At 44.4% G+C, this 23115-nt stretch overlaps 1 protein-coding gene across 3 annotated transcripts in view; it reads left to right on the plus strand.

Moving 5' to 3' along the window:
- The window catches only part of LOC133348417 (collagen alpha-1(XXVI) chain-like), a 118227-nt gene extending 96949 nt beyond the window's left edge, over positions 1-21278 (plus strand). For all 3 annotated transcript variants that reach the window (XM_061561211.1, XM_061561212.1, XM_061561213.1), the window contains 7 exons: positions 10048-10137; positions 11224-11276; positions 12055-12117; positions 13001-13045; positions 13371-13415; positions 14180-14264; positions 16956-21278. In XM_061561211.1, the coding sequence (XP_061417195.1) occupies positions 10048-10137; positions 11224-11276; positions 12055-12117; positions 13001-13045; positions 13371-13415; positions 14180-14264; positions 16956-17116 (542 nt within the window). In that variant the 3' untranslated portion in view covers positions 17117-21278. The remainder of the gene's footprint in view (positions 1-10047; positions 10138-11223; positions 11277-12054; positions 12118-13000; positions 13046-13370; positions 13416-14179; positions 14265-16955) is intronic.
- The last annotated feature ends 1837 nt before the right edge of the window (positions 21279-23115 follow it).

Here is a 23115-nt window from a genome sequence, read left to right on the forward strand (position 1 = left end):
ATGAAGCTGGCGACCCGAGTTAGATTCCCAGCTGTGGATCACATTAGCGGTGAGTGATTTTTGTATCGGGCGTCCCCCCTTCACCGATTTGCACTAACCCAGCACGGTGAAGTATAGTCAAGCAATTCCTCGTGGACTGACAATGGTCCTTTATAATGAGCAGTTGACACATGTGTTTTAAAAAATACATTATTATTTTTTACATGTTTACAGCATTGATGTGAAGCCTTCGTGACTGCAGCAATCCATACTCTGTGGTTCTTTCGGTAAAGTCACGTAGATAGAAAAACTAATTATAAAAGAAAACACGACGTTTTGGTCGAAACACAAGCGTCTGTCTTCAGGTGAGAAAAAATGATCTGCTGTTGTGGCTTTATATAGGCACGGGAGGGGGGAGGGAATGAGAGGGGGGGGGAGGAGTTTGGCTGTAGGAGTTAGGCACGGGAGGGAAGATCATTTTTTCTCACCTAAAGACGGACGCTTGTGTTGCGACAGAAACGTCGTGTTTTCTTTATTATTATTATTTTATATCTACGTGACTTTACCGAAAGAACCAGAGAGTATGTTTACAGCCCTTGGTTAAACCTCTGCTGGACGAAGGCAGCCCCATGGCGTAGGGGTTATTTGACCATACTTCACCACGCGCTGCTCAGTGCGGGTTGGTGAAGAGGGTGGTGGGGGGTTGGGGGGAGGGAATCTCGCATCCTTATATATTTTTTGGAGGGGTAGGAGCGGTTTCCAGAACACAAAAAACTTTTTTTTCAGTTTTCGGTTTTCGATCTGAAATTTTTTTTTACCTTCCAAAACCGGTTCTTCGTTTCGGTTTTCGATTCGTTTCAACCACCTCTCCCCTCCCCGATTTCAATGCTGAGTTCAACCATCAACTACCAACCACCTCTCCCCTCCCCGATTTCAATGCTGAGTTTGCTTATCTACTCATGTTTTAAAAATATAATTGAACACGTGTGTGTGCAATAGCAGCTCTTCGTCACACTATTTACAAAATTGACATTGATTAATAAACTGTGCAACAAAGTTTGCAAACATGATAAAATATAACCTCGAGGCTTTCGGCACGTAGCATTATCCAGCCACATTAATCCGCCGCGGGACTTATGAACAGGAGTCGGTAAATCGTCGTGACAAATGTTCGGCAATAATAGTGTGTGACATTTGAGATCTCTGCGTATGATGTATTGCTCCTTTAATTCAATGCAAACAGCCATCAATTGCTCCTTTTCACAACCGTTTGTCAGGTCAGCCGAAACAGTTTACCAAACACGAGGCGTTGTTGTGACAAAACCGAAACACCGCACGAATTTGTCGGTGACCTAAAGCCACAAAGTCCACGATGTGGGTCTCATGGGTGTCAGGACACCCATCCACCAGCATTTTTTAGATGTGGTTTAAGATACCCCCCCCCACCACACAACATTTTAGACAAAAATCATGACATCTGAGTCTGTGTTACCCCCCCTCCCTCCCTCCCTCTCTTTCAGCAACACAGTAGCCCGCACAAACAGTGGGCTTTGTGCTTTGTCAGTAGCCAGGCAGCAACGTAGATTTAATATAAATATAGGGCCGATATATTCCCAAAGTGTGTGTGTGTGTGATGGGTTCTATCTGTAATGGGATCCTATCTGTAATCTGACCAATACCCACCGGAAACCATTCGTGAGTGGGAGCACTCCCCACAAAGTCCACATTGCAGCTGTGCCCCTGAGGCTCACCGCCCGTGCAACAGTGAGGAAGCTTCATCTGAAGTGTAGGCACGAAGTGTACATCGTGTGTGGTGCTGGGATGTATGTGGCAACCAGTGCCACCACGGCACAACACACTTTAAGTTTAGATTCTGATATGTCGAAGATGCCTGTGTGTACAGATGCACGGCTTCAACACACACAAAGACAAATATCCACCGTTTAGCCTGAACGGCACATGGCGATGTTCACCCATCATACCAGGTACTCATTTGAGGCTGAGTCGACCTCGGGGAGGCCCATGACCGGTTCAGATAATCGCCACTGGTGTTGGCCGTGAGCGGGAATTGAACTCGGGTCGCCGGCTTCGTAGCGCAGTGTAGCGCTAACCGTTACACTACCTCTCCCCACAACACACACACACTCGCATGCGGACACATAAATAATGGGAACGCACGAATAACATCTTTCGCACATGTTATGGCCGCATTCCATGTTTACAAATGTTTTGCCCATTTACAGAAGTACAGTGTCACCCGACGCTAGCCAATGTAGATCAAACAGCTTTCTGTCTAAACCTCATCAGCAAAAAAAAAATCCCAAATCATCAAAGTTTGTTTCCTAAAACACATCTGATGGAGATAGACTCATGTATGTATAATTAGCGAGGTACTGATGATCGAGGCATAACAATGGGCAACATCGATTTAATCAGTATCTATTGTTACGTAACATTTTGTGTGTAATGGGTTCACTTAATTCCTGCAGTGTGGGACAGGGATTTTTTTTTTCTGTAGCTCAACTCCCAGACGGCTCTGGCTGAAATTAAGCCCCTGCTTACTTCCATAAATAACACCACATCATCGGTTTCGTTGTGGCTTTGGGAAGAAGTGCACCCTGGGCATTCACGAGCCTCCAATCAGGAATTTAGAATGCGAAGTCCTGTTAGCAGCACACCCACCACATTCGTAACCGTTCTAAATTTGCGGTGCTCTGCACCACACCAGCAACGGATTGCATTGCGAGTACTCACTGCAAATTTAAATACACGCGTGCCAACATTTCGTTACCGTAAAACCTTTCACGCCACGCTTCCTTCGTGGTGCAGCTGGCCGAGGCAGCCCCTTCCCGTCCTGCAATTTTGCAGGCAGGATGCTGCAATTGTCCAGGGAAATTCACAAGGGTAAGATGCGCGATGCCATCGGAAATTCCACTTTGATAATGGAGACCGCGCTTCTGGTTGTTCGTCATTTGCAGGGCACTCACTCATCCCGCAGTATGCGCTTAACCGACACGAAATGTCGGGATAAAAGGCACGAGCGTTGGCCGTGGCTGCAGCAAAATACACGGGATTGGCTCTGGATGGTTGACGGCTCGTAACGGCAGCGCGGGACGGTTGTACACATTGCCGACGGTACAATAGCGTGGCTTTGCAGGCGATGGCTGCAAGTTTAACGGCTCACTGTCGTGGCTGTCAGGAAGGCAAACACGAGCACAAAGAATTGTGACGCGCATTGTTGGAAAGAAAAAAGACAGAGCGCCAGCACCCTGCTATTTTGCATCGGCTAGAAAACTTCATATGCCAGTGCCCTTTTGTCAGGGTTTCATTAGTTGTCAAATTGTTTCCAAGTTGGAGCATAAACAGCCAGGAATTCAGGAATCCCTCCCACAACGACCACCAGAGCATGCGATGTTTACGCTGAGTATGCGTAAACACGGCAGCGATCGTGGGGGCATGTGCGTGCGCGTCGTCGTCTTTTGTCGAAGAGTCCTCCACTACCGCCGACTCAAAATCGGGGGGTGGAGAGAAATTTTGAGCGGGTGCAATAAAATGACATAGTTTTCGAAGACGGTGTTTTTGAACTTGTGGCATGTCTTGAGGTTTTTCGTCTGGAATGCGTGTAATGGCACGTGTATCTGGCCGCATGCTTTTTACATGAGAAAACAGCTGTTCGGCTCCTCTCTCCGTCTCTCTCACTCTCTCTGCGTCAGTTGCGCGGTTTGGTTTTTGGCCGCGTGTCCGCTTGCTTAGCCAAAAAAAAAAGCCATTGTAACGATGAAAAACTGCAGTGCAAATTGTGCAGCCAAAGTTTGCAAGTCTCGCTTCGATATACAACAGGACGCGACGGTGTGCAATGCTCGTCTATACATGTTGACGTAAACCCAATTACAGCGCATTCAAGTGTAGTCCAGCTATGAAAAAAGAAATGGGAGTGGAGCAGTCGTGCATAGGTTGGTAGCTCGAATCCCAGCCATGACTAAAGTACATCAGCGGCACGTGATATTTAAAGTGGCCCTGGGCTCCACCTTCACCAACCTGCAAGGAGCAGGGTGTTGAAGTATGGTCAAACCCCCCCGTAATCTACGTGGTGTGGGGAGGCCTTCATCCATTGGTGGATTGAGAACGGCTTGTAATAATGATGCCAAATAGGTTGTCTTCTTCTTCTTTCGTACGGCTGATGTAGATTCAGAGTAACAACTACAATTGAACATTCATGCGTTCGAGTCAGACGACCGCGTCAGATGCAGTGGGAGCGCATCGCTGCGATTTCTCCTTTGTATTTGTGGATTGGGCATCGCGTCGTTATACGTTGTATGGTCTGTTCTGGATGACCACAGTCGCACACGACTGGAGAGTTTCTAATTTTCCACTTGTGCATCAGGTATCTGGATCTGCTGTGGTTTGTGTGGATGCGGATTAGGGTGGACCGTTCAAATCATACACAATGTGGCGTGGAGCGGTGGTGCAGTGGGCTAATGTGAACCTGTATTTACAGCCGGTGGGCACAGAGGTAGGTGGAGTTGCAAGTTGTTGGAAGGTTGTGAGTATAAAACCCTGCCAGCCCTACATCCCTCCAGGGTCGACCACATGAGCAGCATTTTGTGGGGAGAAATATATTGTTTTTGTTGTCCTATTGAACACACTCATCCCTGGCATGGGATTGTGGAGTTTCCATCACTGACTGGTCCAGGGCTGTAAGTCGGAGGTACGTGAAACTATTTGCAGAATTAAGCAGGATATTTTAAAAAAATATAGAAATGTTTTACTCCTTTTACATTTGCTCCAGCTACATAGCAGACCGGCATAACACAGCTTTCCACTTCATGTGCATGTGACCCTGGTATAATGTTTGGCATAGTCCTGATTTTGTAGGTATTTTTTTAACAGGTTCTGGAACACGAGCACCTTCAAGCGTATGAGACATTATAATCCTTGGTGCAGCAACTTCCATTCTGTGGAGCATATTTATTGGCAACATCTGTTTAGGAGTGCATCGCATAGAGGGGGCATAAAAAAAAAGTGTGGTGTTGCATTGTGGAGAAAGTGTCATATTTTGGAAGCGAACAGCTTTTCCCTGGGTGTTAGTTAGATTTTTTTTAAATGGGTCGTGTCCTTTGTGAAAAAAGCTTCAGCGGCACTGAAAAAAATAAAGGGGGTCACTTTGTTTTTGGCACAACTCGAGGACTGCACGAGCCATACGAGCCAATTAGCGGGATGGCCCCTGGGTAAACAGCAAACTGCCTTTCATTGCTCATTTTGTGTGCAGCTCAAGTCTGGGTGGCTTTCACCCCGCTCCCATTTACTTCAGAACCAAGGGTGCCCAATTAAATCAACGAGGAACAGACAACACCACCATCATCATCATTATCAGCATCACTGTTTGCCTCCTCCTGCTCGTCTTGGCGAAGATGTACCTTTTTTGAGCGAACCTTCCTCTTCATCCCAGACGGATCAACACCGCACCAAACACAAGCACTGAACGTGCACCGACGTTGTCGTTCAGGAGAGCGGATTGATGAAACCGGCGAGCCGTCGTGCAAAAAATTGCATTTCTTTATCACGTAGGCTGCCGCAATTAATGAAAGATGAGTCGTGGGTTGTTTTCGATTTCACGGGTGAAATGAGCTGGCGTTGCGTGAGGGTTATACGACCTCAGGTTCACGCCAGGTGTAACAGGTGTACACATTACTCGCTTTTCCCATTCTCAGTGGAGAGCGGTAACTCGTCAGCAAGATCGTGCATAGCTGAGCGGAGGTGATCACACGTTCATTGAATAAATTAATAACTGCATACGACCGTTTGTTAATCCACTACTGAATAAATGCCTTCTCACGGCGTGTTAATCATGGGGGATGTTTGACCATACTTCGCCACTGTGATCGGGAATCAAACTCAGGTTTCCGGGTTCAAAGTGCGGTACTCCAACCGCTGTGGCACAACTCCGTAAATGTACCGCTGCTTCCTTGGTTTTGTTGAATCTTTCTTTAAAGATAGAATTTGAAATGTATCTTTAGAAATCGATGCACAATCTACAGGTTGAGTCTATACGTCGTCTTTAACTAATCATTTCGTTTTCACGCGAGTGTTCAGGGTATAAAAGAGAAACCGGGGCTACAGACGTCTGAGCCACCCTACAAGATGATCTAATCGGACATTTCAACTGCGCTTTTCATGTGAATGATTAGCATGCCACTGCGACAGTGAAAACAAGCATCATTGAGTAATTCGATTGTCAAGGAAGAGCATTCGAGTTAGGCATTTCTTTTAAATTGGGCACCGACTGCCACGGTTTTGGTCTCATCTATTCCGGGTCTCTATTCCAAGTTAGGCACCACATATTTTTCTGGGCACCCATTACTTATTTTAGGTGAGATCACGCCAAAGAATGAGCAAAATCATCCAGTCACATGACCTCTTGCACGTGCGTAATCCACATCTTGTAGCAGCCTATCGTTGGCCTTCAAGTGGGCAGGGAATGCACAAGTCAGTTTACCCCACCAACATTTTTGATAGCTCTTCCGATGTGTTTTCTGGTTGTACCACGTGCTTTTTTTCGTGTTCTGCGTGACGCCCGACATATTTTTTTTTTACTCCTCGTGCTTGGAACTTCTTCAGTTACGGAAGTTCGCCATGCGGAGCGATGCACCGGCAGCTTGTTCAAGATCACGTTTTCGGTCCTTGAAGAGGCTCCCATCACGTGAAGCCAATTGTTGGACGTTTGGCGTCCAACAGCATGCGGTGCAACCCGAAATAAAGCACACATCAGGATACAGAGCACAAAGGCGGAGACCCACATCGTAACATTTTATATTTACACCGGGGAGGAATTGTATGGATGCCAAAAAATGTGCATACAAGCAGTGCTTATAATGGGACTCTTTGTTTCATTTGCCTTAATCGTGATTTGTAGGACTTTGCCTAGAAGCCCGATGAATATATCAAACCGCTGTACCACAGTGCTGGGTTTCTATTGGGGTTTTTTTTGGTGATTCATGCAGACCTTGTGCATTCCCCTGTTGTTTGCATGGTAATCAAGGGGTTGAAAGGGTTGGGCTGCAGAATCAATTGAAAGAAAAAACGTAGCCTTTAAATTTACGTCAAATTTAGCAGATCTCTCCATGGGTGGCCGGATCAACAATTATCCCTGGTGGAATAACCCTGAGACTTCGTCAGACATTCGTCTGACCATTTACTTGAGTTAATTTTGGCAAATGTGTGTGTGTGCGCTTAAATGCACGCTCTTTTACAAGATGTTTTCTTTAATTCTAAATGCCTAGGAATATGAAATGGCAATTACACACCAGCGAGCGTTTGCCCATATTGACGAAACGTGGTGAAGTATGGTCAGGCAATCTCCATGGCCGACGTGGGTATCGGATGGCCCTCATCCAGGAGTGGATTGGCAAAGGGCTGTAAAGAAGAGGAATTTGTACGACACATTTACAGCTTGGAGTCAGTGAATATAAATGTTCACGGTGCAGCTCGTAAATATTGCGTGGAGGATTTAAGATTCTTAAAATAACACGCACGCGTGTTATCGATGAGTTTAATTTTAAAATTCACTCATTGATAAGTTCACCAATTACCCTTGAACTGAAACTAATCTTTTGCGGCTAGGCAATAATTGCATACGTTAAAATAATAATGAAATTTTCAAATACTTTTATATTGCAATTATAGACAGTAAACTTATAGGTAAAGAAAATGTAAATAATTACCCTTGAAACAAAACAAAACTCCTGATAGTTGGATTTGATAGATAAAAAAACTTATGGGTTCGACAATTCACTGGCATTCACGTAGATGCTACAGTCAACGTATGTTGATTTATTTATAAAAAGGAAAATATAAGACTGTGATATTGTATATCGCATAAAAAAGAACAGACTCAGACCCTCAATGCAACCGGGATTATGAGCCTTAATTGCATCGGGAATTTAGAAATCCATGGAGGAAATATATTATTTGGTTATAAAAAAACTCAACACAGTCAGGTTTTAAGAGGAAAAAACGTAAAATAGGCGACGTATTAGGTTGGTTTATATAATATTACGTGTGGCGTTTCTGGATGTGTGTGTGTGGTATGGAAAAGTCCCAGGTGTGCCATGATATTTTGGAATCGATTAACACACACACACACGCGCGCACGATGAAATAAATAATGAACAAACACGTAGACAAACGGACGTCAACGCAAAGCAATTAAAGAGACAAACGCAGAAGTCGAAATGAACACAGAAGGCACGAAACTCCAAATAAAACAGAACAATTACCAAGTGAAACACGTAGATGCGCACGCACTGGCACACAAAACATACAACTCCTTCCTAACCGCCCCATTACACCCACCCCCCGGGGTGAGTGATTAAACCCGAGCCTCACGCGTCTGCGGTATTGAGTCGGCGATGAGATGCCGGGAGAGGGGGGGGGTACAGGGGAAGACACGGGGTGATGTGAACGAGGGCAGCGCGACACACGCCCATTGTGGAGATTCCACATTTCCAACTTCGCCCATTGCGACGTAATCACTTGCAAGAGAGACGCTCGCGCGCGCGCGCAGATCTTCATCAGCCACGATCAATACACTGTTGGTTGAAGGACCCATAGTGATTTTATTTTAGGAGCGGGGGGGGGGGGTTCGGTGTGCTGCGGAGATCGAGACAACTCCAAAGTGTGTGTGTGCGCGGTAGGGCTGAACGATTAATCGATTTCAAATCGAAATCTCAATTTGACACAATGCGATTAGCAAATTGCAAAGGCTGCGATTTTTTTGCGAATTCAAAAGTCCTATTACTTCTTATTATATTTATGCGGTATTATTATAACTTTACTTATTTAACTTAACAATTGTTCTATGTTTGATCTATTTCAGTTAAAACATTTTAATAAATTTTGGAAGCAATTAATATATTTTAAGTTCTCATCCTTGCATTAGAATATATAGAGCAGTTCATATTTTGATGGTATCACGTGGCAATGCTCCATCACATGTTTTAAATCTATTACACGGTGAATATTGAACTGAAACTTGACTTTTTAAAATCGCAAATCACATCGCAATCGCAATATCTGTCAGAAAAATCGCAACTAGATATTTTCCACAAATCTTTCAGCCCGAGCTCGTGTGGTGCCTTGCAATGACAGAGACTGAGAAGCAGTGATCTAGGAAGCAGGTGCCCTCTCGTGCCTGCCTTCGGCAATTGCAGTGCGGGCGCCTGCAACGTGAACCACGTGCCAGAAACAGTCAACGCAGCGGGTTTTCAAGACATGACAAGCTGCCAAAAACGATTGTAAACTATGCGCAGTTTAAACATTGCTCTGACCTTCATGGCCCTCTGCTTAATGCACTGGTGGTTAGAAAAATGAAGCCATTAGCTCAGCGAGATGTGAGAGAAAGTATCGGCATTCGCGTGCGTTTTCCATTTCTAATTTGTTGTTGTTGTTAAACTCGTGAATGAGTACAGACCCGAAGAGCAAAAACGCGAAGCGGCCAGTAACAAACAGCACCGCCGAAGTTGTAATCGATAGGAGTTGTGCATGTTACCTAGATTGAACAAGGCTGGAAGAGCTTGAGGGGAAAACAAGATAGACGACGGTGAGGAATTATAAAGTTTGTGCAGTGTGAAGACAGCACCACAAAGGGAAGCGGTTTGAAGTGTAAAGTGGTAGAACGCGGTGTGACGGATGAGACGAAACTGTTTTCCCGGGGGGCCGAGTCCTCAACATCAGTGGAAAATTTTCGATTTAAAGTTTTCGTGACTGCAGGGATTCATCTTCTTGGTTCTTTCGGTAAAGTTACGTAGAATGAAAATAATAAAATAATAAAAATAAAACATAATAAAATTATTCTCACGACGTTTCGGCCACAACGCAAGCAGCCGTCCTCAGGTGGAGAACAGGTCTGTCGAGAAGACAGAGTCTGTCTTATTTCCATTCTACGTGACTTTACCGAAAAAACCAAGAAGATGAATCGGTGGAGAACTCAATGGGTTCACGAGGGTCACGAGAGCCGTTAAGTCACCCGTATAACTCTGTTCAAATGTGCCACTTGTTCTGTGCCTTCAGGAGTAAAGGCCCCTTCCAGCGACGTCATCAACGCAGTGATCGCAGGTCCGCGAGGACCGCCAGGCCCGCCTGGACCACCTGGGTCCCCAGGTGACTGTTGACTGAAAATCAAATGGCATATATATGTCTTCTTGGTTCTTTCGGTAAAGTCACGTAGAAGGGAAATAGTAAAATAATAAAAATAAAACATAATAAAATAAAATAATTCTCACGACGTTTCGGCCACAACGCAAGCAGCCGTCCTCAGGTGAAGAACAGGTCTGTCGGAAAGACAGCGTCATTCAGACGCTGTCTTTCCGACAGACCTGTTCTTCAGACGCTGTCTTTCCGACAGACCTGTTCTTCACTGAATGACGGCTGCTTGCGTTGTGGCCGAAACGTCGTGAGAATTATTTGATTTTATTATGTTTTATTTTTTTTATTTTATTATTTCCCTTCTACGTGACTTTACCGAAAGAACCAAGAAGATGAATCCCTGCAGTCACGAAAACTTTACATTGGTATATATATGTTATCTATCTATGTGTTCATAATAACGTCATTATGAACACATGATAATATGAACATATTTGTGTCCATGGTGACGATTTTTTTGGGTTAGATTGCGGTAATGCAAATGTGTCGTGAATCCACCTCCACCCGATATAGCCCCCAAGAAACCCCCTTTATATTCTTTACTACGACGTTTTGATCACAACACAAGCGATCGTCATCCTGATGACGATTGCTATCGACGTGACTTTACCGAAAGACCCCAAGAATATGAATTCCTGCAGTCACGAAAGCTTTAAGTGAAGATTAAACCCCCTTTATGATGAATAATATTGATCGTGAAAGCCTACTTGTTCAATTATACGTTATATATACTGTATATGAAGCCTTCAAAAGCGTGCGATGAGAAATCAACATTGAGTCACAGAAACTGCATACATTAATAAAGAAGGCTGCACGAACCTATAAAGATTAACATTTTAATCAAAGAAACGTGTTCTTTTTCGATGCAAATTAAGATTTAAAAAACCCATATTTTATTCAACCGTTCCATTAAATTATTTTATGCATGAAGGCGTATAGCCGTCTGGATTTACATGGTTAAGCGTGGAGTTCTTAATCCTTTGGTTTTAATAAATTCACGGACCGCTATTTACTATTTAAATGTCTCCCACTTTCTGACAGGCCAGGAGGGCCTTGCCGGGCCAATTGGGCCAGATGGCCCCGCAGGGAAAGACGTGAGTATCTTTTACAAGTACCGTCGGCCGGTACACTATATTAATCTGGAGCTCTCGCGAAAAAATGTTGATGATCTGTATAGCTACCCTATGACCTTATCATATGCAGCTATGCAGAAGGGTGCCACGGTGGCGAGATGTTAACTCCCTCGCCTGGTATGCAGGAGGTCGTGGGTTTCATCCCGACCCTGACGCCCCTGTGTATTTGGAGTTTACGTGTCTCTTTCCGCGGTCGCGTGGATTTTTCTCCGGGTCCTCCGGTTTTCTCCTCCACATTTACAAACATGCCTTTAGAGTATTTGGCGGCTGTAAATTTCCACATGATAAGCCACTTCCTCGAGCTATCATTTGTGTCCAGATTGTTTCTGAAACATAGCTATATCGCTCAGTGGGCCTTACCTGGTAAAATAAAAAAATAAATAAAAAATAGTAAGTTTAGTTATCAGCCCGGATCAGTCCGATCTTGTCAGATCTCAGAAGCTAAGCAGGCTTGAGTCTGCATGGCACTTGGATGTTGTCGGCAGGGAGTTAATGCGGCAAAATCCACCGTTGTACCGTACTACACTCCAACAGCTGTGCTCTCCGCCTTCACCAGCCCCGCACTGCGGAGCGTGGTGAGGCGCGGTCAAAACCTCCCACTACCACCACCAACAGAGGCCCTCATCCAGTTGCGGATAAAAATAAAGTGCCGTATGTGTGCACGCATGTAGCCGAACGGTCAATGAAGTGACACAATGAAAAGCGAGAGAACGTAAATATTGTGTTTTGCCTCTTCCAGGGTTCCAATGGAGCCGTGGGACCACCAGGGCAAGAGGGATTAAAAGGAGAAAAAGGCGACAGGGTACGGTAACACGCAAAGTTACGCTCCATGAAACCGGCTCCACACCTGAGCCGAAAGATGCAGCGACCAGAAAAACTGCTACTCAAGGTTGCGCTGCTCGGTCATCGCTCGCGACTGCTTTGTCCACATCTAAGCGCTTCGAAATGCGCGACAAGAAAGTGCAGAGTGGTACCGGGATTGTAATGACCAATCACAGACGTGGTGAACCACTTCGCTTGCGAATGAGCGAGTAGATCGCTGGAAAACAGCTTGTCTTCTGCGGTAAGAAACCTGCCTTGCAACTGCTCGCAACCAGTTGCAGGGACGTCCAAATGTACAGGCGATCCAGTTGCATGCAACCAAGTTGCGGCAACTGATCGCTGAGGTGTGGATGAGGTTTGCCGCTGTTGTCTTCAACTTGTTCGTCACCCAACGAATGCGGTGGCTTTGTTTGCAGGCTGGATAACGGCTGGCAGATATAACATGTAACATGCAGGATGGTAATAAGATTGTTCTTTGGATAATCGCTTTCTATTTTCTTATTCTTAGGTTTTTTCGGTAAAGTCACGTAGGTAAAAAATTTAAATCACGAAACGTCGTGATTTTTATTTTATTTTTATTTTACTTTTATTAATTTTAATTTTTTACCTACGTGACTTTACCAAAAAACCTAAGAATATGAATCCTTGCAGTCACGAAAGCTTCAAATCAAGAAATTATATTTTCTTCTTCAGAAAAGTGCAAAATGGTCGGTAGACGATTACGGCATTTATAAAAAATGTTCTGCAAGAAAAGAAAAAACCCGTACATATTAAAAACATACAACACCTTTAATTTCATTGCACTAGTCAGGGGATTTTTGCAGATGAAAGATGACGTTATCTGCCGCGTGTTTATCCCGCAGGGCGAGCGCGGTTGGCCCGGGGAGTCTGGCATGAGAGGCACGCACGTGAGTTGCCACGCAATTATCTTTTCGCGCGACCAGTCAATTAGCAACATCCTGCGGTCAAGGCAGCTCAGCCGTTCAATGTGCTGCTCACATTACCGATATATCGACCTGCAAATTCGGTCCCCCAACCCCACCCCCCCCCCCCACCCCGATTTTTACTCATTTGTTCATGACATTGCCATGGACTTGCAGTGGCCCAGAGACTGCAAAGCTGTAATGCTGAAAATGTTCTTCGCAAATGCGATGAGGATGCTCGCGATAAATGAAGATACTGCAGTGGATTGTTTCGTTGTTAAAGAACATTGCCGTCATTTTCCCGTTTCAGGGAGAAAAAGGAAACAAGGGTGATATTGGAGAGAAGGGTCCTCCAGTAAGACACGCACACATTTGTATTCATGTTGATAATTCATTCGCACCGCACGTAGCCAACCGTGCTATAATTTAAACATTACTTAATGCGTCTTTGAACAAGGCAGCTGGGCGCAGTGTGCCTTGCGAGGTTTCTCCCACTACTCTAGAGATCTTTGAAAAGTTGCTTTAATTTGGCGAAGTAAGAGGGGAGTGTGTCCAAGACCGCTTTGGGTTCGTTGTGCAGTGTGCCAATGACTGTGCTAGCCTAAAACAGTGTCGGGTGATTAAATCATTGAAAATTCTCACACAGACATAACGGGTTATTATGCACCAATGATGAAGCCACGTGGCACACTCAAAGAGTTTAATGGAGAACCTCCATCTGGTAGGCTTTCACGCGCCGAATTAACCAGATGTTCACACAACAAATATGAAAACAATTGACAAATTACCGTTCCACTGGCACTGTGTCTGGATCCAGAATAGCTTTGCAGCCTGCTGGAGGCTTAGCACGTGCTAGCTTGATGAAATCCATCCACTCTGGTGATGAGATTCACTTGAGAATGTTTTATTCTTTCAATTTTGTAAGGGATCGTTTGACAAGTAAAGGAACAAAAAAAATCCGCGGGGGAAGGTTTCCACGCCGCTGCAAAATTGGAATTCCAACAACGAACGCATTCAGTTAATCAGCGGAGCAGCAAATTGAAAATGCAAATGAACAAAAAAAAAGAAACGTGGTTTTTTGCGATTGTCAATAAGGGTTACCGTGATGTGTGCGTGCAGGGAGATGGAATCCAACAGCTACGGGAGGCCCTTAAGATTCTGGCCGAGAGGGTGCTAATCCTGGAGCACATGCTGGGACTGCACGGTGTGTAACGTTGCCCTGACTGACGTTCAATCCCATCCCCAGCGCAAACAATTACAAGCAAGCACTACGCTGTTACATCGCCAAGTACATGGTCAATAGTTTCTATACCAACAAAAACACACAAGACTGCATATACAGCACACAACTTAACATGCTGGGATGTGTTTTTTAATCTCTCCATGTTAAATCGTTGATATGCTTACAATTTTTTTTATAATAATAATAAAAAACAAATCTAATTTACAGGCCTGTATCATTATACCATGCCTGACGTGTCAGTCATGGGTGGGGGTTGTTTTACCATACTTTACCACGCTGGTCAGAGTTAGTTGGTGGAAGGGGAGCGGATCCAGGACTGGTTTAGATATTCTTTGCCAGTGATGTTAGCCACGATCGGGAAATGGACCGTATTAATTGTGCAGTGCCCTAATCAACCGTGCCACCATGTCGACGCCATTGTATTTCATAGTTATAGTATACGTATGGAGCTGACAACCTGAGTTAAATTTCCCAGCCAAAACTAACATCAGCAGTCAGTGATATTTGCACCGGTTTAACACACCCCAATTTGCCAACCCGCATTGACCAGCATGGTAAAGTATGGTGAAGAAGTACCGTCACCGACATGACATGCAGAGGTTTTCATCCGGCAGTGGATTGACAAAGCGGATGTTAATCGCTGTTGTATTAACACATCATTAGACCTCCTTTGTCAGTACCAAAATATAATAATAGGGGTTTTCCCCTTTTTTCCGGCAACACAACTGAAACCTTTTAACAAGGAATCATGTGTGCACTAACCACAATACTTGTGGTCAAAATGCAAAAAAAAAACACTCTGATAATATATGCATTGTCCTTAAAACTGATTGGTCCACACCAGAGACAGCTTTCTTTTGAGCCTCATCTCAATTGGTGCTAGACCAGAGGATGCCAAAAGGCATACAGCTCAAAGACAATACACTATCAAAGTAATGAGGGCTCGGGGTAAGCATCTACATCATTAGACCTCCTTTGCCAGTACAAAAATATAATAGGGGTTTCCCCCTTTTTTTGTTCGCATTTTGACCACAAGTATTGTGGTTAATGCACACATGATTCCTCGTAAAAAGGTTTCAGTTTTGTTGCCAGAATAAAGGGGGAAAAACACATTATTGTTGTAACACACATTTAAACTTGATTCAGGTTTTGTGCACTGCATGGGATGTTCATATTTCGCTTAGGTGCCTTATTCTTGGTGTATTTCAAGCGCACGTATATTTGTTTTAACATTATACAATTTTTTCCAGATGTTACAATTACAAATATGAATCTAAAGTCTCTTAAAAGCCATCTGGCTTTTGCATGCACGTTGCTAGCCACTGCCCTTAGAGAACCATGTAATTATAGATGTATTTATTAAAGGCGAACAACAGGCTACATGTGTACACGTTAACACTTAATAGCGTTTCGTTTATACATTGAAAAAAACTGCTACGTGAAATGCAAGCAATGCCTCACAGCTGTAGGTGGTGGTTAAACTCACATTACACATGTTATAACTATGAACTCTCCCTCAGAGTGGTAGTATGAGAATGATTCTATTGAAAGACTTTGCATTGAAAAACGGGTTACATTGCATAGCGTACATGGGGCCCTTATAGAACATCACGATAAACACGAAATGATGTTCACATTGAGGTCGTACGTGAATGTACATCGAAACATACACAACCACATAGATCCACCCTGATAGCCTTTAACGCACTGATAGCAAGCACTTTTGAAGGCCAGCACACCATGTCAGGTGATAAGAATAATTTACATTTCTTTATAAGGCACTTTCCACTTGGAATTATTGGAGGCTGATTCAACCGTGTGTGTTATGTCACACACAAAGACAAAGATCCCCATATAGCCTTAACTGACTGTAGGGGCAAGTGCTGTTAGCGAGCACCTATGAAGGCCGGAATGGTACACGAGGGGGTGGGTGGCCAGCACCACGCCCGACCGCCTTTGTCTCCCTAGTGGCGATGTTTACACACCACACAAGGTACTCATTTGAGGCTGAGTCACACACACACACACGGTGGCACACACGCACACAACTACACACATGGCTACATACACACACAAGATCATTCATACATGGCCATGCCCACAACCACGCATGTACACAATTGTGTTTGCGCTGATTCGTATTTGCTTCATTGGTGACCAAGGCCATTTTTGCAAACGAGACTAATCCAGGTCTCTTAAATTTTCGCTCGGTTAAACAAAATAAACTTCATGTCTTTATGTCCTTAACAGTCTTTACAAGCGTTATCATACCCACTCGTTAGCCACACGGAGCGGATATAATGCGTTAACAATTTCAACATCGGTTTGACAAGCGTTTACATAATTTCTTGTAACTTTTTGTTTGTTTTTCGCCTATAACATGCACTCAAATTTTAACGTGAATAGGCATTTCCTTTTTGCCCGCGTGACTAATACATGTGCTCAACAGGGCAATTGTTGGCAACGGCTCACCACGTGGCTGCCTTCCTGCTTGTCTGTGGTTCCTCGCGCCTCCGAGTCATTCCCTCTCTCTCTCTCTGTGGGAGGCACGAATTAACTGCGCGGCGCTCTGCTACAAATGAAAGTTGTTATGATATGAATCGCGTTTTGTTCATATCTGCACAAAATGTGTTTTATCCTCTCGCCGTTAAGACTCACTCACGTCTTCGGAGTCTGGCTCTGGGGAGGATTTCCCGACTCCAGCTCCTCCGTCTGCGGCGCTGAGTAAAATCCGGCGTGGAATCACGCCCGCTCGACTGCGCCTTCTCCAAACCCTGCCGACACAACAACGCAGAGCTGGGGGGAATGAGTAAAGAGAAAAAAAATCATCAAATAAGTTAACAATTAAAGACCACAAAGTCAGTTCACTTCTTCAGTGTTGATTTTTTTTATTTTCTCACAAACAGTAATTATAACTTGTTTTTTTTTTAAAGACGTAACATTCTTCGTCAGGTTTTAATAATTGTGCGTAAGTTACGCGGCACAACACAAACAGGGACATTGTTCACGTGTACATTTCTATTTTAGTGAGAAGTCAAATGAAAAAAAAGCAAACAAAAGGGAGATGATGCTAATTGCTTTCGATGTTTTTGGTATTGATATTACACTTTTTTGTGGTCTAGTACAGTGGTTTCCATATATATTGAAAGTGCAATCCATAACCATTTTTTGCAGGTTGCAGCACAAAGTTTGGGAGCCACTATTGATGCAGTGTTTAGATCTACTTATTGTAAATGTAGCATGCCTATCGGACTTTAAAACAAAGATGTTCATCCTCAGATCTGTATTTTTGAAAACGGTCTTGAATGCTCATACGAAAGTGAGCCGTTCCCTTATTGTGCGTTCCGCCTGTCTGTGCAAACATATATATATCACAAGGTGCATCGATGTGTAAAAAATACGTAGCTGAGGCACAGCAAGTTCGTTGTGAATGGCGTGCCAAAATATGAGCCACGCGGGGCCGACCACGGCATCGAGAGTGCCGAGGTGTCCCCGTGAACATCAGGGTTTTGTTTCTCGTGTGACTATGGCACGTCCGCTTCTCGCGCAAGTCTCTTACCTCGATTTCCACTGCACAACCGAGCCGCAGCTCAGCAGGCGCCGGGGTCGTTTCTCTTTTTCCCACTCCACAACCTGAGCCGTGCCGTGCCGCTGACGCCGCACGCAGTGAACGTGCGACGGTGTCGGCATCGCACGTTCAAGCGTGCACCGAGTGACCTTGGCGCCGTTTCGACCCCGAGCCAAATTCAGATGTCCTGCGAGGCCAGAGTTGTAACGCTCTGTTCCTGATTCGGCTCGGCATGTGGCCCGTGGAAAACGATCCGGTTAATCCACGGCCCTGCTGGGAGCCGAGTCTAGATTCAGATGTCTTGGCATTCGCCATATAGTTGACACTGGCCAAGCCATCAGGCCCCATAGTGTAGAAGTGGGGACTCTGCATCAATGGTTCCTGGACGCAGACTTCTCAGCAGTGAGCGTTTAGTGAGTATACCGCACTGACGAGTCCTAATGAAGATGAAAAGTTGTCTCTCTCTGTCTCACTGCTGCCTGTCAATCACATTTCCTCAAATTATACTTGATGGTCACCTAAGACAAGAGGACTACAATGCAGTTCTTCGGGAACTGTTGATGTGTTTTTGCATAACGGACGCGTGCTTCCTACGCACGGCCCTTCGCGTGCCATATGAAACGTCAGACGTCTTGCGAGGCCAGGCTATTGTGGTCTAATTCTGGCTCGACTCGGCAAATAGCCTGTGGTGGAAAACCACCCGTACCGTGACAACCCCCCCCCCCCCCCCCCAATGCTGGCGTGGCTCATGCGCCAGTGGGAAATAAGTATAACCAGTAAAAACAAAGTTTTTCACTATAAATCCTTTATATGCGTGGCGGCTAGAGTCCTCTCGTCCTCTGGCTTGAGATGGCTGCCACCTATGGGTCAGATGATTGCATTGCACCATTAAGCAATTGGTAATTAAATAGAATATTTTAGTCCTAAGAAGTGTAAAATTTTGGAAAAAAAATTTTCACGAACATTAATTGTCACGCACAACGAGTCTGTGTGGAAAATGTCAGTTCGATTGGATCACGGGAAGTGGGTTAAAAAACGACCGAAAGATTTGCACGGTTCTAAGCAAGCAAGCAAGCGAACTTAATATAAAGGATTTTAAAAAGGTGGTTTGGTGCGAATATGCCGAGGTGCGCATCCCCACTTGGCGTCATTGGTAACGTCGGTGGCGTCGGCGTTGCATCTCGGGTACAGGCGCAGTGTCGGCCGCGCTCGACTCGCACCGAGTCTCGGCGAGGGACTTTCATCTTCTTCTTTCTCTGACGTTTTATTCCACGGCTCCCCAAAAAAATATCTGCTGGAATGTGTACGTTCCAGGAGTTACAATACTGCAACTTTTACCAAGAGGGGAAGGGGGTATAGGGGGCAGGGGGAGATGGGGTTTAGGTGGGTGGAGGAAAAGTGGAGGGTAAAAGTGAATCTCCTATTGCCACTTGTGCAAACGTCGGTACTCAATTTGCTTTCGTATTTCAAACGTTTATTTAGTCCCTTAAATGATGATATTTTGTTCGACGCACTCGTGCGGTGTACGCGTCTAATGCTGGGGTGTTTGCATCGATACGTCCGCTTTGCATTGATTCCGCTCGGACGATTGCAGTCTCGGCGGGCAGTTTCACGGCGGTGGCAACACAACCGTTGTCTTTCTTTTTAAAGCTTTCATGACTGCAGGGATTCATCTTCTTGGTTCTTTCGGAAAAGTCACGTAGAATGGAAATAATACAATAATAAAAATAAAACATAGTAAAATCATTCTCGCGACGTTTCGGCCACAACGCAAGCAGCCGTCCTCAGGTCTGTCGAGAAGACATAGTCTAAATGACTCTTCAGACTCTGTCTTCTCGACAGACCTGTTCCCCACATGAGGACGGCTGCTTGTGTTGTGGCCGAAACGTCGTGAGAATTATTTTATTATGTTTTATTTTTATTATGTTTTTATTTCCATTCTACGTGACTTTACCGAAAGAACCAAGAAGAAGAACAACCGTTGTCGTTTTGGACCGCTCCTTTGTTCCACCTGGGCCTCCCCCCCCTCCCTCCCCACCTCTGCTCTCATGACTGTCACCGTTGGTGCGAGTGTAGACTTTCCAGTCATACTTGATGTAGATTACGATGTAGTAATATACTAAAGTTGGAATTATAACTGTGAGATATAAACCCTTTTTTCCGCCCCCCCCCCAACCCACTACCCAGTGAATATGTTTATTCGTCTTGTTAAATTGCTTTGTATTGCACCATATTATTACAACGTTTCATACACAAGTCCCAATAATGGGTACTGATGATATTTTCTACGATGTAACAGATCAACTTCATGTTTCTACCAAAAAAAAAAGACCATTAGTTACACTCCGAGGCCGAGATTATTTAGTCATCAAAATGAGCCATTTAGGGTAAAACATTAAAACTCAACAATACTGTTATTTTATCCAAATAAGCCTGAAAGGCCCTATGAAATGATTTAAAGCTTCGTCCATCATTTTCTTTATACTTTTTTCCACTTTATTTTATTAACTCACAATTACTGTGGTCATATAATACAAGGATTAAATTAGTTGGCAATGCTCTCAGAACATTATTGTACTGTACTATATATAAATAAATTCAACAAAGTGTCATTTGCATTGCTGGCCAACACACCTTGCTTTAAACCTTGTGCGTTGATGATGTTAAGATTAAATGAGAACAATTTCAAACGGCCGTCTGACATCGGCACGTCAAAATACAACAGGGCAATTGCGAAATGTTGTTGCGTTGCCATACCTCTGGACAATGTGTTTTAATTTGCCAGCCGAACCCTCCGTATCATTGAGACTAATACAACAGTCTAACATGCGCACCTGGTAATGGAGAACATAAGTCGGTGCTCGAATATCTCGAGTTCTAAACGAAAACAGTCTTGGCGTTTAACAAATGGTGCTAACTCATCGTGGTAATGTCGACTTTTATCACCTAGAACGTGGTTCCTCAACTATATTTACCGGCAGGCCACATTAACAACACCTTGCCGTGTATTGACATGCCACGTTGCGTCGCTTGTCGCTGATGTGTATCTTATCTCTCAGTGGGCCACTCCCAAGAAGAGCCTTCTTTGCCTGGCCGCATCTGGCCTCGCGGGCCTCTTAGTCGAGAAGAACCGTTGGCCTGTAACAGAGCAATGGAATCTCGGGCTAAATTTATTACTCACAACAAACCGTTGTCCAGAATCGGTGGCACGTTGAGTGTGCTTTTACACGAATAAGAAAGAACGCACTGAGATGTGTCGTGGTGCTTTCAGTCCAGCCAGGAGCTGCATGAACTGCTTATACAAAAAAAATGCACAAATTTACACTTTGTACATGTATTGCCATTGCTCATTTTACACTGTTTTGTTAATGTATTTTTTTTGTAACAATAAATCATTAAATCCAAAACCTTTTAAAAACAAACAGGTCATTTCATTGTCACAGTAGCGCGATCATGTTTGATTTGAGATTACAGTGCATTAATGTGTGTGTATATATACATGTAGTAATTAGCCACTTTGTAAATCTACAGCTGGACGAAGGTCTGTCTCTCCACGTTGTCGTTGGTAATGGGGAATTGTCGTTTGGCTATAGTTCACAATCCTGAAATAACTTTGCCGTGGCCGGAAAGCAAACTCAGGTCTGCGGGTGTTCATTGCGCCCGTGCCCAAATGCCCAAACCACTCCACCCCTACCCATACCGTCTGGTACAGGGGTGGGGAACCTTTTTTCTGCCAAGGGCCATTTGGATATTTATAACATCATTCGCGGGCCGTACAAAATTATCAACTTAAAAATTAGCCTGTTATATTTGGTCAAACATTTAATTAACTCACCCCTAATGCGATGGCTGGAACTGCTTCTCTTTGGCGAGGCGTGTGATGTTAGCTGGTATTGATGATGTTGCTGCTACTCGCAACTGCTTTTCCAGGTTTGCTCCTAGATGTATTGAATTTCGAGTCCCGCCTGTGGTTGCCTTGGCAGGGCCACACCAAATGATTTCGCGGGCCTTATACGGCTCGCGGGCCGGACGTTCCCCACCCCTGGTCTAGTACAAGAAGAGGCATTTTTTTTTAGAATTCGGTCCGAAACTCGATATTTTAAGAGCCGCGACGCACGTCAACACATACACCTTACGTCACGGAGCAGTCCGTTAAGAGCTGCAATACGGCTACGGAGCAACAGGTTGGCCGATCCCTGGCCACGTGCGGTATATTACACTCGGCTATGTAGTCCTCTGCAGCTCCGTGAACTAAAGGACCCCTGAAAAAGCCCACATTGTGAACATTGTTTCCCGGTGGTGTTTTCTGGGATTCCAAATCCAATGGTCATGAAATTTTGTATTCTCAATACGGTACAGCAAATAAAATAATAAAATAATAACCGGAATATGACTAATATTTCCGCAATATTAGTAAACAATTGTTTTTGTGTGCCAACAATGGTGTGCGGTGAAGAGCAGCCTACCGCTTCGGTTGGCATTGTTGGGAGCCTGACAACTGTGTACGAAACCAGCAATCACGGTCAACGTGTTTCACCGTGGCCAAAGTTGTTGATGACACCACACCTCATTGCCAACGCGTTCGACTCCGCCAGATCACGCAGCTCCTGTTGCACAATAGACACAAAGCACAATAGACAGAAAACATAATAGACACAAAACACAATAGACACAAAACACAATAGACACAGAGCACAATAGACACAAAACACAATAGACACAGAGCACAATAGACAAACCGCAATATACACAAAACACAATAGACATAAAACACAATAGACACAATAGACACAAACACAATAGAGGCAAAACGCAATAGACACAAAGCACAATAGAGGCAAAAACGACCTCCAAGATTTGTCCCTGACAGTCTCCCACCATCTGCTCTTTAGTCTTCCCTTGGCCTACCGACTCATGGATACCATTCCAGTGCCCGTTTGTGAAATATTATCGAGACAATTATCATCGCCGTGGAGAATGAAAATGTAATTCCGAAAACTTATCTCCTGCTCAATAAGACCGACTTTATGAAGAGTCCCTGATGCATAAACGCTAATTGTGTCATTCAGTTGCAGCAACTTTCTGCAGTCCGCTGCCTGGAGTGTTGTCAATGATTTTGTAACTTGAAGAACAAAATGTCACCAGGGTGTTCAGCAACAATCAGCGCGCACACAGCTCGTCTTCAAACAAAAACACCAACTTATAACACATTTACGATTGCGTTATGTAAGCCCTGGCAGACGC

This window comes from Lethenteron reissneri, chromosome 27 (assembly GCF_015708825.2).
Source record: "Lethenteron reissneri isolate LAM-NWPU_2019-01 chromosome 27, ASM1570882v1, whole genome shotgun sequence".
NCBI lineage: Eukaryota > Metazoa > Chordata > Hyperoartia > Petromyzontiformes > Petromyzontidae > Lethenteron > Lethenteron reissneri.